The sequence below is a fragment of the Polyodon spathula genome, unplaced genomic scaffold (genome assembly GCF_017654505.1).
Source record: "Polyodon spathula isolate WHYD16114869_AA unplaced genomic scaffold, ASM1765450v1 scaffolds_1723, whole genome shotgun sequence".
NCBI classification, from domain to species: Eukaryota; Metazoa; Chordata; class Actinopteri; order Acipenseriformes; family Polyodontidae; genus Polyodon; species Polyodon spathula.
In genome coordinates, this window is record NW_024473199.1 from 647 (window position 1) to 13,482 (window position 12,836).

General features: G+C 45.6%; 1 protein-coding gene across 8 annotated transcripts in view; it reads right to left on the minus strand.

Annotated features, from left to right (window-relative positions):
* Window positions 1–1,402: 1,402 nt before the first annotated feature.
* LOC121310087 (RAS guanyl-releasing protein 2-like) overlaps window positions 1,403–12,836 on the minus strand; it is a 30,131-nt gene continuing 18,697 nt past the window's right edge. For 6 of the 8 annotated variants that reach the window (XM_041243325.1, XM_041243324.1, XM_041243326.1 and 3 more), the window contains 9 exons: window positions 12,514–12,687; window positions 12,268–12,384; window positions 10,419–10,700; window positions 9,856–9,939; window positions 9,002–9,118; window positions 6,962–7,077; window positions 6,314–6,455; window positions 4,871–4,907; window positions 3,418–4,091 (listed from right to left, as the gene is read on the minus strand). In XM_041243325.1, the coding sequence (XP_041099259.1) occupies window positions 3,529–4,091; window positions 4,871–4,907; window positions 6,314–6,455; window positions 6,962–7,077; window positions 9,002–9,118; window positions 9,856–9,939; window positions 10,419–10,700; window positions 12,268–12,384; window positions 12,514–12,687 (1,632 nt within the window). In that variant the 3' untranslated portion in view covers window positions 3,418–3,528. Of the gene's footprint in view, window positions 1,696–2,228; window positions 2,289–2,308; window positions 3,276–3,417; window positions 4,092–4,870; window positions 4,908–6,313; window positions 6,456–6,961; window positions 7,078–9,001; window positions 9,119–9,855; window positions 9,940–10,418; window positions 10,701–12,267; window positions 12,385–12,513; window positions 12,688–12,836 lie in introns of those variants that run through there. The other 2 variants (XM_041243332.1, XM_041243331.1) reach the window with 2 other exon arrangements.

Genomic DNA, 12,836 nt, shown 5'->3' on the forward strand with positions numbered 1-12,836 from the left:
ATCTGTTTAAGCACCCCCATTTAAAGGATGCACCCCCTTGTGCACCGTCTTACTGCAAGGACATGTCTGCGAGGACCACTCAGGATAGAACAGGTAAGATCATTGTTATGGGCTGTTTAAACATTATAGTATATAATTCAGATAGGGAACTTGGTACAATTGTGCACAGAGTGACTGAATAGGGTATACAGGCATCCTCACTACACCCCTGCAAGCAGGACATGTATTCTGAGTGGAGGACACAGGTGACGTTTTCTTCATAACATTTGTCCACCCTTTTAAAACCTGGTGGACGGGGGAGTTCACCTGGACATTTGGCAATGAGTCAGTATAAAAATGTAAACTCCATTCCACTGTACAATACGACCAAGTGACCACACAAGAGAAGAGCAGAGAGCACAACACAGTAACATGCATAGACATCTACCAGCGAGAGTGCCCATCAGCGCTCGTCCGGTGAGCCAAAACTGATCTAAAAAACTTTGTCAAGTCGGGTCTTGAAGGATCCCAGTGATTCAGCATCAACAACGTGACTAGGTAACCCATTCCACACCCTCACCACTCTCTGTGTGAAGAAGAGTCTCCTTCAACAACATGACTAGGTAACCCATTCTACACCCTCGTACCACTCTCTGTGTGAAGAAGAGTCTCCTTCAGCAACATGACTAGGTAACCCATTCCATCCCCTCACCACTCTCTGTGTGAAGAAGAGTCTCCTTCAGCAACATGACTAGGTAACCCATTCCATCCCCTCACCACTCTCTGTGTGAAGAAGAGTCTCCTTCAGCAACATGACTAGGTAACCCATTCCACCCCCTCACCACTCTCTGTGTGAAGAAGCATCTCCTTCCCTCTGTCCTGAGTCAGTCTGATCCTGCTTTTTCTACTGCGCTGATGGTATTGACTATAACTCGGTCAACTCCTTTTAAGAAATTTACAGACATCAAATCAAGTCCTCCTTAATTCTTAGTTGCAGGCTAAATAAATCCTTCTTTGTAGTTCATTCTTTTAAAGCCCTGGGGTTGGTCTTGGTGGTTCTTCGCTGGACTCTCTCCAGGGTCACACTGTCCCTTTGGTGCTGGGGTGACCAGAAGTGGACATAGTATTCTCAGTGCAGGCTCACCAGTGCATTCAATCCTACACTTCTGACTACACACAAATGGCTTGTGTTTCTTAATTAATTACCACACAATATATATATACACAGTACAATCCTGGTGCACAATGCACACAATTGCAAATTCCCTGCATAGTTTTTGAAAATTGTTTACTGATGATATCAGCGATAAGAAGATGTGCTACTTGATCGTCAAAACTGGAAGTTAGATGCATAAGAAGATATTGTGCAGCTCTATTGTTGCTTGAACAGGAACTAGGTTTAAAAAATAAAGACGGCAGGCAATTAAGCTGGTAAAACATGTTTGCTGTAAACTGGCACAGTTTCTCCAGTAAAAAAAGACTGGACTTTCTCATCTAGATCAAACAGCTGAGAAACATGCACGGCTGCAGTACCGTCCCGTCTCCACAGGGGGCAGTGTAAACCTTGCTATTGCATTGCTGTGTTCGTTTCTCATTGGCTCGCCACCTCTGCGTGACAGACACTGCAGACAGCTTCAGTCCTTTGCACTTTTTTTTTTTTTTTTTTTTTTTTTTTTAAATACAGCCTCCTGGCTAAATGTCCATTGAGAGACAACTCTGTAAAAGAAGGAAAACAAATCAGATTTCAAAGTTTTTACCAAAAACACAGACCGCACCATACAAAGCAATGTATTGACCTTGAAAATGAAAATATTAAAAGCAGCATATTTACTATTGCTAGTAAGCGATCCAGGAGAGAAAGGGTTAATTTAAAATGACATACCCGTACTATAATAATTTAAAAATAATTAACATAGTAAACACATGCGTACTTGCATATAATTATCATAGTATTATGCACAGTTACAATCTACTTAATGTAGAAATGTTTTTGTACAATATGTGCAAGAATACAAGGATCAGAAAAGGGTTAGGGTTATATCATACAAAAAAATAACATTATGAACAGTTTAACTATACATGATAACACTGTAATTAAACACAGAGACATCAGGAGACACAATGCAAAGGGCTACCTTAAAATCTAACTGTGTTAGTGAGGGAGACCAGCGAAACAATTCTAAAGGTTTACTGGAATGACCTAGCAATGGAACTGCAAGCTACACTGCAGACTGCTCCTGCAATCTTACCTTTTTATAGATGGACATCAAACACACCATCCTCCACTGAGTCAATCTCCTCTTCAATCACTGTTAACAACACAGAGCCTCAGAACCAGATCTCTTTGCAGTTTCCCCTCAGTGTGAAACGCTAGGCGCTCCTGTGTGTGAAAATGCTCAACCCCTTTGTGTTTCTTATTTATTTTGAAGAAATGATGTACATTTTGTCACTGCTTTTAAAACCAAGAACTTGGTTATTATTTGAACGGATCTCATTTAAAAAAAAAAAAAGAGGCATTTTATCATCTTGTACTATTTCTCAAAATTGGTTTGTATATCATACACTGCGTTATATTTATCTGTAAAGCGATTTGAGGCGATTTATCGCCCGGAAGGCACTATACAAGAAATAGAGACTGACTGAAAACGACGGCCTTAGCAGCGAGTGAAAATGGGTGTTTTTCCAGAGGATTTTGCCTATTTAAAACACTATCAGTGTTTCAAATTTATGCACACGGATTAACACTATTCTGATCAATGTACCCTTCGAGAAGTTTCCCCATACCAAAGCATAATAATACACCAATGAAAGCATCAGAAATCACAGCTAAGCACTGTAAAGCCCACAGAGTCCTGGTACAGCATAGCGAGGCATGGTAAAGCAGATTAATAGGCATGGCAAAGCACAATAATACACCAATGAAAGCATCAGAAAGCACAGCTAAGCATTGTAAAGCCCAGAGAGTCCTGGTACAGCATAGCGAGGCATGGCAAAGCAGATTAATAGGCATGGCAAAGCATAATAATACACCAATGAAAGCATCAGAAAGCACAGCTAAGCATTGTAAAGCCCAGAGAGTCCTGGTACAGCATAGCGAGGCATGGTAAACCAGATTAATAGGCATGGCAGGCCAGGGTGAGCGATGACAAATGCACAGCAAAAACTGCCAAAAATACTGCAGTTAACTGAAGGGGTGGTAGTCTCCAACAACAGACAGGACATGCGATTTCTTTTTAAATTGTTAGATTCGTGGAAAATGTTGACCTCGCTCTGCCCAGAGTCCACAGCAGCTATGCCTGATAAGAGCCAGAGACAAACTTTTTCAGGAAAGATAAAGAGAGTTTCAGGAACACAGTGTGGAGCTGACTGTGTGTGGGGGAGGGGAGTATATATTTAGAAAAAGAATTGTTATCTGTTAAAAAAAAAAAAAAAAAAAAAAAAAAAAAAACTTTTCATACACGCTCTGTTATCCTGCACGGCCATCGCTTCCATTCTGGGAATTTGCAGAACTGTAAAACAATTCTTTACAGCGTCTACCAGAGCATGCTTTCACGAGACTGCTCTTCTCTTTAACGCATTTAACAATCTCACAATTATAACCGACTGAAGGCGGCTGCTAAGGATCCTGTCTGATTTCGTTAGCTGCAGTTCAGAATCAAAACCTGTAGCACTGGAGAGCAGGGAGGGGCAGAAGGCAGGGTAGTTCTGTGATCGCTGTATGCAGGGAGGGGCAGGAGGGAGGGTAGTTCTGTGATCGCTGTATGCAGGGAGGGGCAGGAGGCAAGGTAGTTCTGTGATCGCTGTATGCACGGAGGGGCAGGAGGCAAGGTAGTTCTGTGATCGCTGTATGCACGGAGGGGCAGGAGGCAGGGTAGTTCTGTGATCGCTGTATGCAGGGAGGGGCAGGAGGCAGGGTAGTTCTGTGATCGCTGTATGCAGGGAGGGGCAGTTACCTGATTGCTGTATGGAGGGCGGGGAGTTCCCAGGGGGAGGGAAGCTGAAGGATCTGGAGTTACGGCGGGCGGGGCCATCCAGGCTGATGCTCTTGGTTCGTTTTCGGCACTCCACAGCTAGGTGGAACCGGCAGGCCTTGTGGCAGTTCACCCCACATACTGGAGACACAAGCACACAGGGAAATGAGAGAGAGAGAGGCAACTACAGCACAGATCCACAGAGAGGCATTCTCAAACCAACACTGCAGCACACTGGGAACAGAGAGAGAGGCAACTACAGCACAGATCCACAGAGAGGCATTCTCAAACCAACACTGCAGCACTCTGGGAACAGAGAGAGAGGCAACTACAGCACAGATCCACAGAGAGGCATTCTCAAACCAACACTGCAGCACACTGGGAACAGAGAGAGAGGCAACTACAGCACAGATCCACAGAGAGGCATTCTCAAACTAACACTGCAGCACACTGGGAACAGAGAGAGAGGCAACTACAGCACAGATCCACAGAGAGGCATTCTCAAACCAACACTGCAGCACACTGGGAACAGAGAGAGAGGCAACTACAGCACAGATCCACAGAGAGGCATTCTCAAACTAACACTGCAGCACTCTGGGAACAGAGAGAGAGGCAACTACAGCACAGATCCACAGAGAGGCATTCTCAAACCAACACTGCAGCACACTGGGAACAGAGAGAGAGGCAACTACAGCACAGATCCACAGAGAGGCATTCTCAAACTAACACTGCAGCACACTGGGAACAGAGAGAGAGGCAACTACAGCACAGATCCACAGAGAGGCATTCTCAAACTAACACTGCAGCACTCTGGGAACAGAGAGAGAAGCAACTACAGCACAGATCCACAGAGAGGCATTCTCTAGGCTTGACTAGCTTGGAAATATAACGGCAGGATTCAATTAAAGACTCTCTCTTACCTTTGCACTTGTATCCCTGCTTGAACAGCCCCCAGATCTATTGCAACACAAAAAATCATAAAGCAAGTTGTTTCGAACGGACTCAAACTCCATTCACACGGAAATTACATTTATATCAAACCAGCGTATACATGAGGTTTACAACACGTTTGCTAACATGTGGTTCTTTCAAAATATATATATGGAAGTGCATGCTGGGAAATTAAATTATTTTGTGATCTATTTAAAAAAAAAATAAAAAAATAGGATATGATTATATATATATATATATATATATATATATATAATGATTTCAGCAGGTTTTGCAACACTTAAGATTGTGAAAGGCGCTATATATATAAATGCCGGGACAAACATAGTTTTTTTATGATTGAATAGTCTTCCAAAACAACACAAGGAACAGTGTGTACCAGATTACAGTAAAATAACACTGCTACCCTCTGAAATGACCTATTACTGTACAGCAGGGTGTGTGTGTTCTTTATTCCTGACACCATTGCTGCATTAGTTTCTTTGCATCTTCCTGACAGTCATCAGTAATTCTGCACATGCGCGAACACGAACACATTAACGTGCAAAAAATGTCAAGCGTGTTTGTTTGAGTATTTGATTATCAGTGCTGACCACCCTTGGTTTGTATATATTCTGCCCAAACATGCAGCCTTTTGCTGGAATCGCTTCGCAACAGGAGTCCTTGCAGTTCATCCTGGCCGTATATCTTTTAACAGCGTTTGGCGAGCACAGGAAGGAAGCTAGAAAGAGCGAGAGATGTGAAGCGAGGAGGAGGAGGAGGAGGAGGAGAGAGGGCTAAATAAAAAGTCGGACGTGCTGCTCAGAGGAAACAGGAAGCAGAGGCTCTTTTGTGTAGGCAGGGGGAGCGTGGCTTTGAATCCCACAGCTCCCAGCGCATCTAAAAGTCACGTCGGCAACTGTAACAACAAAATAACAGCAAGTATGACAACAACATCCATCCTCCGCCAGTGCGATGGAAAAACTGATCATGACGGAAGCAGCAAGTCATCTCAGTTATAATCCAGCAAACAAACTCCCCTTCTCCAGCTGTGCTGCTTTCCTAGAAAAAGGAGAACATTTCTGGGGTCCCGTTCTACCTGCTTGTTAAAATATCTAGTTCTGAAGAGGAGACGACTATCTATTCAGAGATACCTGGGCGTTTAGCAAGAGATCCGAGTGAGGAAACATGGGCAAATCCCCGGCCCTAGTCTCCTAGCTGCAAATCACATGCCATTTCACGCGGAGACTGCTGCATGTCAACAGTATGTCCAGAATCGAATAATCACAGTTTGAGAAGCGATTCTTCCCACAAGCAAGACACATCGGCGGACGGACTCTGCGATTTATCGCGGAAGGCGCTATATATAATCAATAAAGATGGATTGAAGAGAGCATCCCAGGGGGATGGATCCCCCCCTGCCTGGTACTCACAAAGCCAGCGCAGTGTTCACAGAAGGTGGGTTTCAGGTAGGTTGTCTCGGCAAAGGTGTGGATGAATCCCATCTTGCAGTTCAGCAGGGAGCTGGCGCTCATGAAGTACACCACCATCTCCTCACGGCTGATTCGTCCGTCACTGCGAGGGGGGAGGGGCACAGCCATCAACAGCAAGGACATGACTGGCTAGCAAGATGTCCCTGTGACTTGACCCAGAAAACCTCTCCCCAATTTATAACGTCCTGTGCAATCCCGCAGCTCAGGAGAACTGAAGGCCAGCGGCGTCCTCCGATCCCCAAGCCAACTGCCTCTTTACACCCCGGAGCTCCACAGCGGATGTGAGCTACCGCCCCCTGGAGGACAAGCCCTGCAAGAGCTCAGTGGGCGCCTGGCCAGTAGGGGCCGCTGTTGCGCGATTAGGAGAAACAGTCCTTGCCGGTTTTCTCCCTAACCTAGCGCCAGAGACAATACTCCCTGTGGAATCCCCACCCAAAACCGGCAACTGGCTAGTTAACTCAATCACACTGCAGCGCACCCTACTGGTCATGTACCAGACTACAGCAGGGAGAGGCGAGCCTAGCTAGGTTTCCTGATTGGGAACTTGCACCAAATTGAGAAGAGAAAAAAACAGATTGAGCTACTCACTGATTCTGATCAAGTTCCCCAAACTTGCTGAGGTAAGGGAAGTTATTCCTGATGATCGCGAACTCTTCCTGGGAGATGTGTCCATCTCCGTCCGTGTCGAAATTCTTAAATACAGACTGAGAAAAACAAGCAGTCAAATCTCCGAGTCAGTGTGTGTGTCTGCCTGTCTGTGCCCGACTGTCTCCGTCTGTCTCTCCGTCTGTGTCTCTCTGCAAACTAATTTTCAGCAAAGATCCATTTTTTTAGACTGTGCCTTTGTAGATCTCTTATACTCTGCGCTGGACTTGACTGACCTCAGCACCACATTACCCGATCCTCAGCTGATACTAAAAAATACCAAAATGAACTTTAGAAATTCAATAACAAACGCTACGACTAGGAGTCTTTCTCAGTGTTTTCAGTCAGAGGTCATGTGTGTGTGTGTGTGTGTATGTGTGTGTGTATAACCGATAAGCCCAGCTTGTAAATTAATAATGTATTCTAGAAATGTGGTTTTTAAATTATCATTAATATTTTTAATAAATTAGTCATTTGTAACCTGACGGGGAAGTAAAAGATAAAAACCCAAAAGTTTGCATTAACAGACAGATACAGGCAAGTTCTGCAATTTCACTTCTCCCTCATCTCGCTGGGTTTGCTGTTTCTAAACCGCGTGTAAACACAGACTCCAGCTCCACACACGCCATCAGAAAATCAACAATTAAAACAACCAGGCTCTGACACACTGGGTTTACAGCAGAACTTCAAACCATGTATCAGCTGATCAGTAAAAACACATGGATTCAGAGTAAGAGAGATTAGGAAAGGACCCTCTCAGAGCTGGGTCTTAAAGGGTCCCAAGGATTCTGCCTCAGCAACATGACTAGGTAACCCATTCCATCCCCTCACCACTCTCTGTGTGAAGAAGAGTCTCCTTCAACAACATGACTAGGTAACCCATTCCATCCCCTCACCACTCTCTGTGTGAAGAAGAGTCTCCTTCAGCAACATGACTAGGTAACCCATTCCATCCCCTCACCACTCTCTGTGTGAAGAAGAGTCTCCTTCAGCAACATGACTAGGTAACCCATTCCATCCCCTCACCACTCTCTGTGTGAAGAAGAGTCTCCTTCAGCAACATGACTAGGTAACCCATTCCATCCCCTCACCACTCTCTGTGTGAAGAAGAGTCTCCTTCAGCAACATGACTAGGTAACCCATTCCATCCCCTCACCACTCTCTGTGTGAAGAAGAGTCTCCTTCAGCAACATGACTAGGTAACCCATTCCATCCCCTCACCACTCTCTGTGTGAAGAAGAGTCTCCTTCAGCAACATGACTAGGTAACCCATTCCATCCCCTCACCACTCTCTGTGTGAAGAAGAGTCTCCTTCAGCAACATGACTAGGTAACCCATTCCATCCCCTCACCACTCTCTGTGTGAAGAAGAGTCTCCTTCAGCAACATGACTAGGTAACCCATTCCATCCCCTCACCACTCTCTGTGTGAAGAAGAGTCTCCTTCAGCAACATGACTAGGTAACCCATTCCATCCCCTCACCACTCTCTGTGTGAAGAAGAGTCTCCTTCAGCAACATGACTAGGTAACCCATTCCATCCCCTCACCACTCTCTGTGTGAAGAAGAGTCTCCTTCAGCAACATGACTAGGTAACCCATTCCATCCCCTCACCACTCTCTGTGTGAAGAAGAGTCTCCTTCAGCAACATGACTAGGTATCCCATTCCATCCCCTCACCACTCTCTGTGTGAAGAAACGTCTCCTACCCTCTGTCCTGAGTCCAATTATTTCCAGCTGTGTTGTCCTCTGGTCCTGGTTTCTGTACTGCGCTTAAACTAATGTTTAGGGTTAACTTTATCAACTCCTTTTAATTATGTAGAAGTCATTATAACAGCACAGTAAAGTTAGAAGTCTTTGGTTAGCTATTGTGACCTTTAAAAGCTAACCAAGTTTAAATTAACCTATTTTAACATTATAAGTGTACAAAGTGCAGTCAATGTTAATTTCACAGTTGACCTCTGATCTGTGATGTTCTGTCACTTGCCTCCACCATCTTCTCGATGTGTTTGCTGATGATCTCCGGGTCTGCCTTGGGCTTCACTGCCGACGCCCACTCGTCAATCATCGAGGGCTTGGGGGCGGAGTTGGGGGCGGAGTTAGGCTGGGGGGAGGGAAACAACCAATCAACCCACACCAGCTCCACTTTATGCAAAACAACTTACATTGACTGCTTACTAAGACTTGGTTCCAGGTAATACACTAGGGCTTGGTTCCAGGTAATACACTAGGGCTTGGTTCCAGGTAATACACTAGGGCTTGGTTTCAGGTAATACACTAGGGCTTGGTTCCAGGTAATACACTAGGGCTTGGTTTCAGGTAATACACTAGGGCTTGGTTCTAGGTAATGCACTAGCGCTTGGTTCTAGGTAATACACTAGGCTTGGTTCTAAGTAATATACTATGTTGGTTCTAGGTAATATACTGAGGTTTGGTTCTAGGTAATAGACTAAGTCTCGTTTCTAGGTTATTCACTGTATCATGGTTCTAAGTAGTATTTAATAGGTTAGATTACACACTGCACAGACACAGTCACACACACAAAAACACACTGCAGTTTTAAAGTTTAACCCTTTAAAACTTTGGTTTGTTCCAAAGTCTAAATCTTTAGGAAATTTTGCGTTTAAAACACCGCTAGTTCTAAGTCATCCACTACGTTCTTGTTTGGTTTTAGGTAGCGTGTTTGGGCTTGGGCCTAGCTAATACACCAACGGTTGGTTCTAGGTAATAAACAAAATCGACCGGTTCTAGCTAATGTGCTTTGATGTGGTTCTAGGTAACTGACTATGGCTTGGTTCTAGATAGTCGGCTCTGTTCTAGGTTCCTGTTCTAGATCCTCACAATGGATTTGGAGTGCTGCCGTGGCTCTCGTGTTAAGGACAGCTGATAGATGTCCTCCTCTGTGTGATACTGGTCCAGGGACACCTGCAAGGACAAATCACAGTAGACATGATTACACTGGCACTGCCTGCTTCTCAGTGCTAATCTACAGCCTTGTAAAGATGTTAAAACCTTTCTGAAATGGTAAGAGATTTTAGGAGACACCCTACACACAACCTAACTTGTTAGAAACACTGTCCTCAGGAAACTATTTATTTATTTTCCCCAGTAGCCTGGATTCCAACCTGAGATCTCCAGGCTATAGGGTGCATCCTGCACTCCACATGAAGCGCCTTTACCGGATGCACCACTCGGGAGCCCTAGGAAACTACAATTTTACATAACAGGTGACACAGTAGGATCTAAAACACTGGGAACATTAAAAACAATAGATTCTGTGCTTCTAAATGAGTTTCCCCCAGTAGGGGAGGATGGCCTGCTAACAACCTTGATGGGTATAGTGGCCTTTTCTCATTCCCAAATGTTTCTTACGCTTCCGGATGTCTATGAGAAGGGGGGCTGACCGTTAGCAGGTTGACCAGGTCGTTGTTGGCGTCGATGCGCGGCGCCGTGACTTGGACCTTGGCCAGCTCGTTCAGGATGGTGTACAGCTGCTGGGTCTTGACCAGGTTGACCCGGGTCTTCTCCTTGTCGGCCCAGTCGGGCAGCGCCACGTGCACAGCGATCAGGTCCTTCAGGTGGACCCCCAGGATGGGGAAGCGGAACCCCTCGCACTCCGCAAAGCGCCTCCGGTACTGGCTGTAGTTCCCACACGAGGTCACCAGCTCGGTCAAGCTGTCGAACACCTGGAGGCATCAAGAGAGGAGGAAGGCAGTAGTGCCAGATCACAGGAGCACTTTACATTAAGAACATGAGAAAGTTTACAAACGAGAGGAGGCCATTCAGCCCATCTTGCTCGTTTGGTTGTTAGCAGCTTATTGATCCCAGAATCTCATCAAGCAGCTTCTTGAAGGATCCCAGGGTGTCGGCTTCAACAACATTACTGGGGAGTTGATTCCAGACCCTCACGATTCTCTGTGTAAGAAAGTGCCTCCTATTTTCTGTTCTGAAAGCCCCTTTATCTAATCTCCACTTGTGACCCCTGGCCCTTGTTTTTTTTTTTCAGGTCGAAAAAGTCCCTTGGGTCGACATTGATCTTTCAGGATTCTGAATGCTTGAATAAGATCACCGTGTCGTCTTCTTTGTTCAAGGCTGAACAGATTCAATTCTTTAAGCCGGTCTGCATATGACATGCCTTTTAAACCCGGGATAATTCTGGTCGCTCTTCTTTCTTCTAAAGACACTCTTTCTTGTGTCTCTAATTAGTGTGTATTAACATGTGTACTTACACATCACTGCATGTTTTTTCATGCAAGTACAGCTGTGGCCAAAAGTTTTGCATCACCTAGAATTTCAGGATTGACACAAAAACGTTCATGATCCAAAATGATATTTTATTAAACATCATGTACTCAAGGAAACCACACAATGATATCGCGAAAGCCTACCGGAAGCCAGAACAGTAGCACAGTGTTTCATGTTAGATTTCGAAATGTCGCACATAATTCAATAGGTTAAGGTAACACTATCCTCTAGCTTCCAGATCTCTCCCTGTCGTCTCTGTGTGTGACTCAGAGCTTGTGCTTCGCGTTGTTTAGTCTGCCCCTCTCTTATTGTGGCTGTGTGTTCAAGAATGTGCTGCACTGTCTTCAATCGGGCCACTGTTTGCTTGGAGGACGCCCCTGGGATAAAGACGCTAACCTCTCAAGGTCATCGCCTGCCTCTAGCAGAACAGGATGTGGAAATAAAGCCTTTCCCAACGAGAAAGACAGTGATAAAGGTGCTACACAAAGAACTGGCTTTCTTTTTAGTGTTGCTAAGGATCGGTGAAAGAGAAAAAGAAAGATGAGTAAAGCAGAGTTTTTAATGAGATTTTAAATGCGCTGGCTGACTTGGACTCCAATATTAAAATAAAGCATTTAGTAATACTAAACGAAACTTCCAAAACTCTTTTGCAAGCCGTTCTTTTAGTATTACCACAGCTACTGTACCGCTATTGACTGTTTTATCAAGTTAGAAATGGTTAAACACCTCCTCTCTCCCCACCCCTCTCTCTCCCCCCTCTCCTCTCCTCTCACCCCCACCTATCCCCCACTCCTCTCTCCCCTCCTCTTCTCTCCTCTCCCCTCTCTCCTCCTCTCCTCTCCTCTCTCTCTCCTCCCTCCCCTCACTCCTCTCTCCCCACCTCTTCACTCCTCTCCCCGCTCTCCCTCCCCTCACTCCTCTCTCCCCCTCTCTCCCCTCTCCCCTCACACCTTGCACCTCCTCTCTCCCCACCCCTCTCTCCCCTCCTCTTCGCTCCTCTCCCCTCACCTTCTTCACATCTGGGGTGACGTGTTGGTGGGTCTCCTTGAGTCTGGAGATGGAGCTGTGACTGAGCCCCCCCACCACCGCCATCAGAGTGTTGAAATTCTGGAGCTGCAGCAGCTTCTGTAACAGAGATAGATACAGAGAGACACGTTACTGCACCGGGCAGAGATCACACACACACTCACAGTGTGACCCTGCCTCAATGCTTGATTCTGCCTCCTCCCCTCCCTCTCCCCCTCTCCCCTGTACCTGCGCCACTTGGATGAACTGTTTGATGACAGCGGCTCTTTGCTGGGCGGTGTGTTTGCTCAGCACCATCATCTGGATCCACTGGGAGACGCTGTTGAAGAGAGTGATGAAGCGCTCTAGGATGGGGTTATCCACTGTGCAGCCGTGCATAACGAAGCTGTGATAGTCCTGGAACTGAGACACAGAGACAGAGACACACAGACACCCAGAGACAGAGACATACAGACATGCAGACAGTCACATACACACACACACACACACACACATACAGAAGCACACACAGAGACAGACACAGAGATGCACAGACACACAGACAGAGAGAG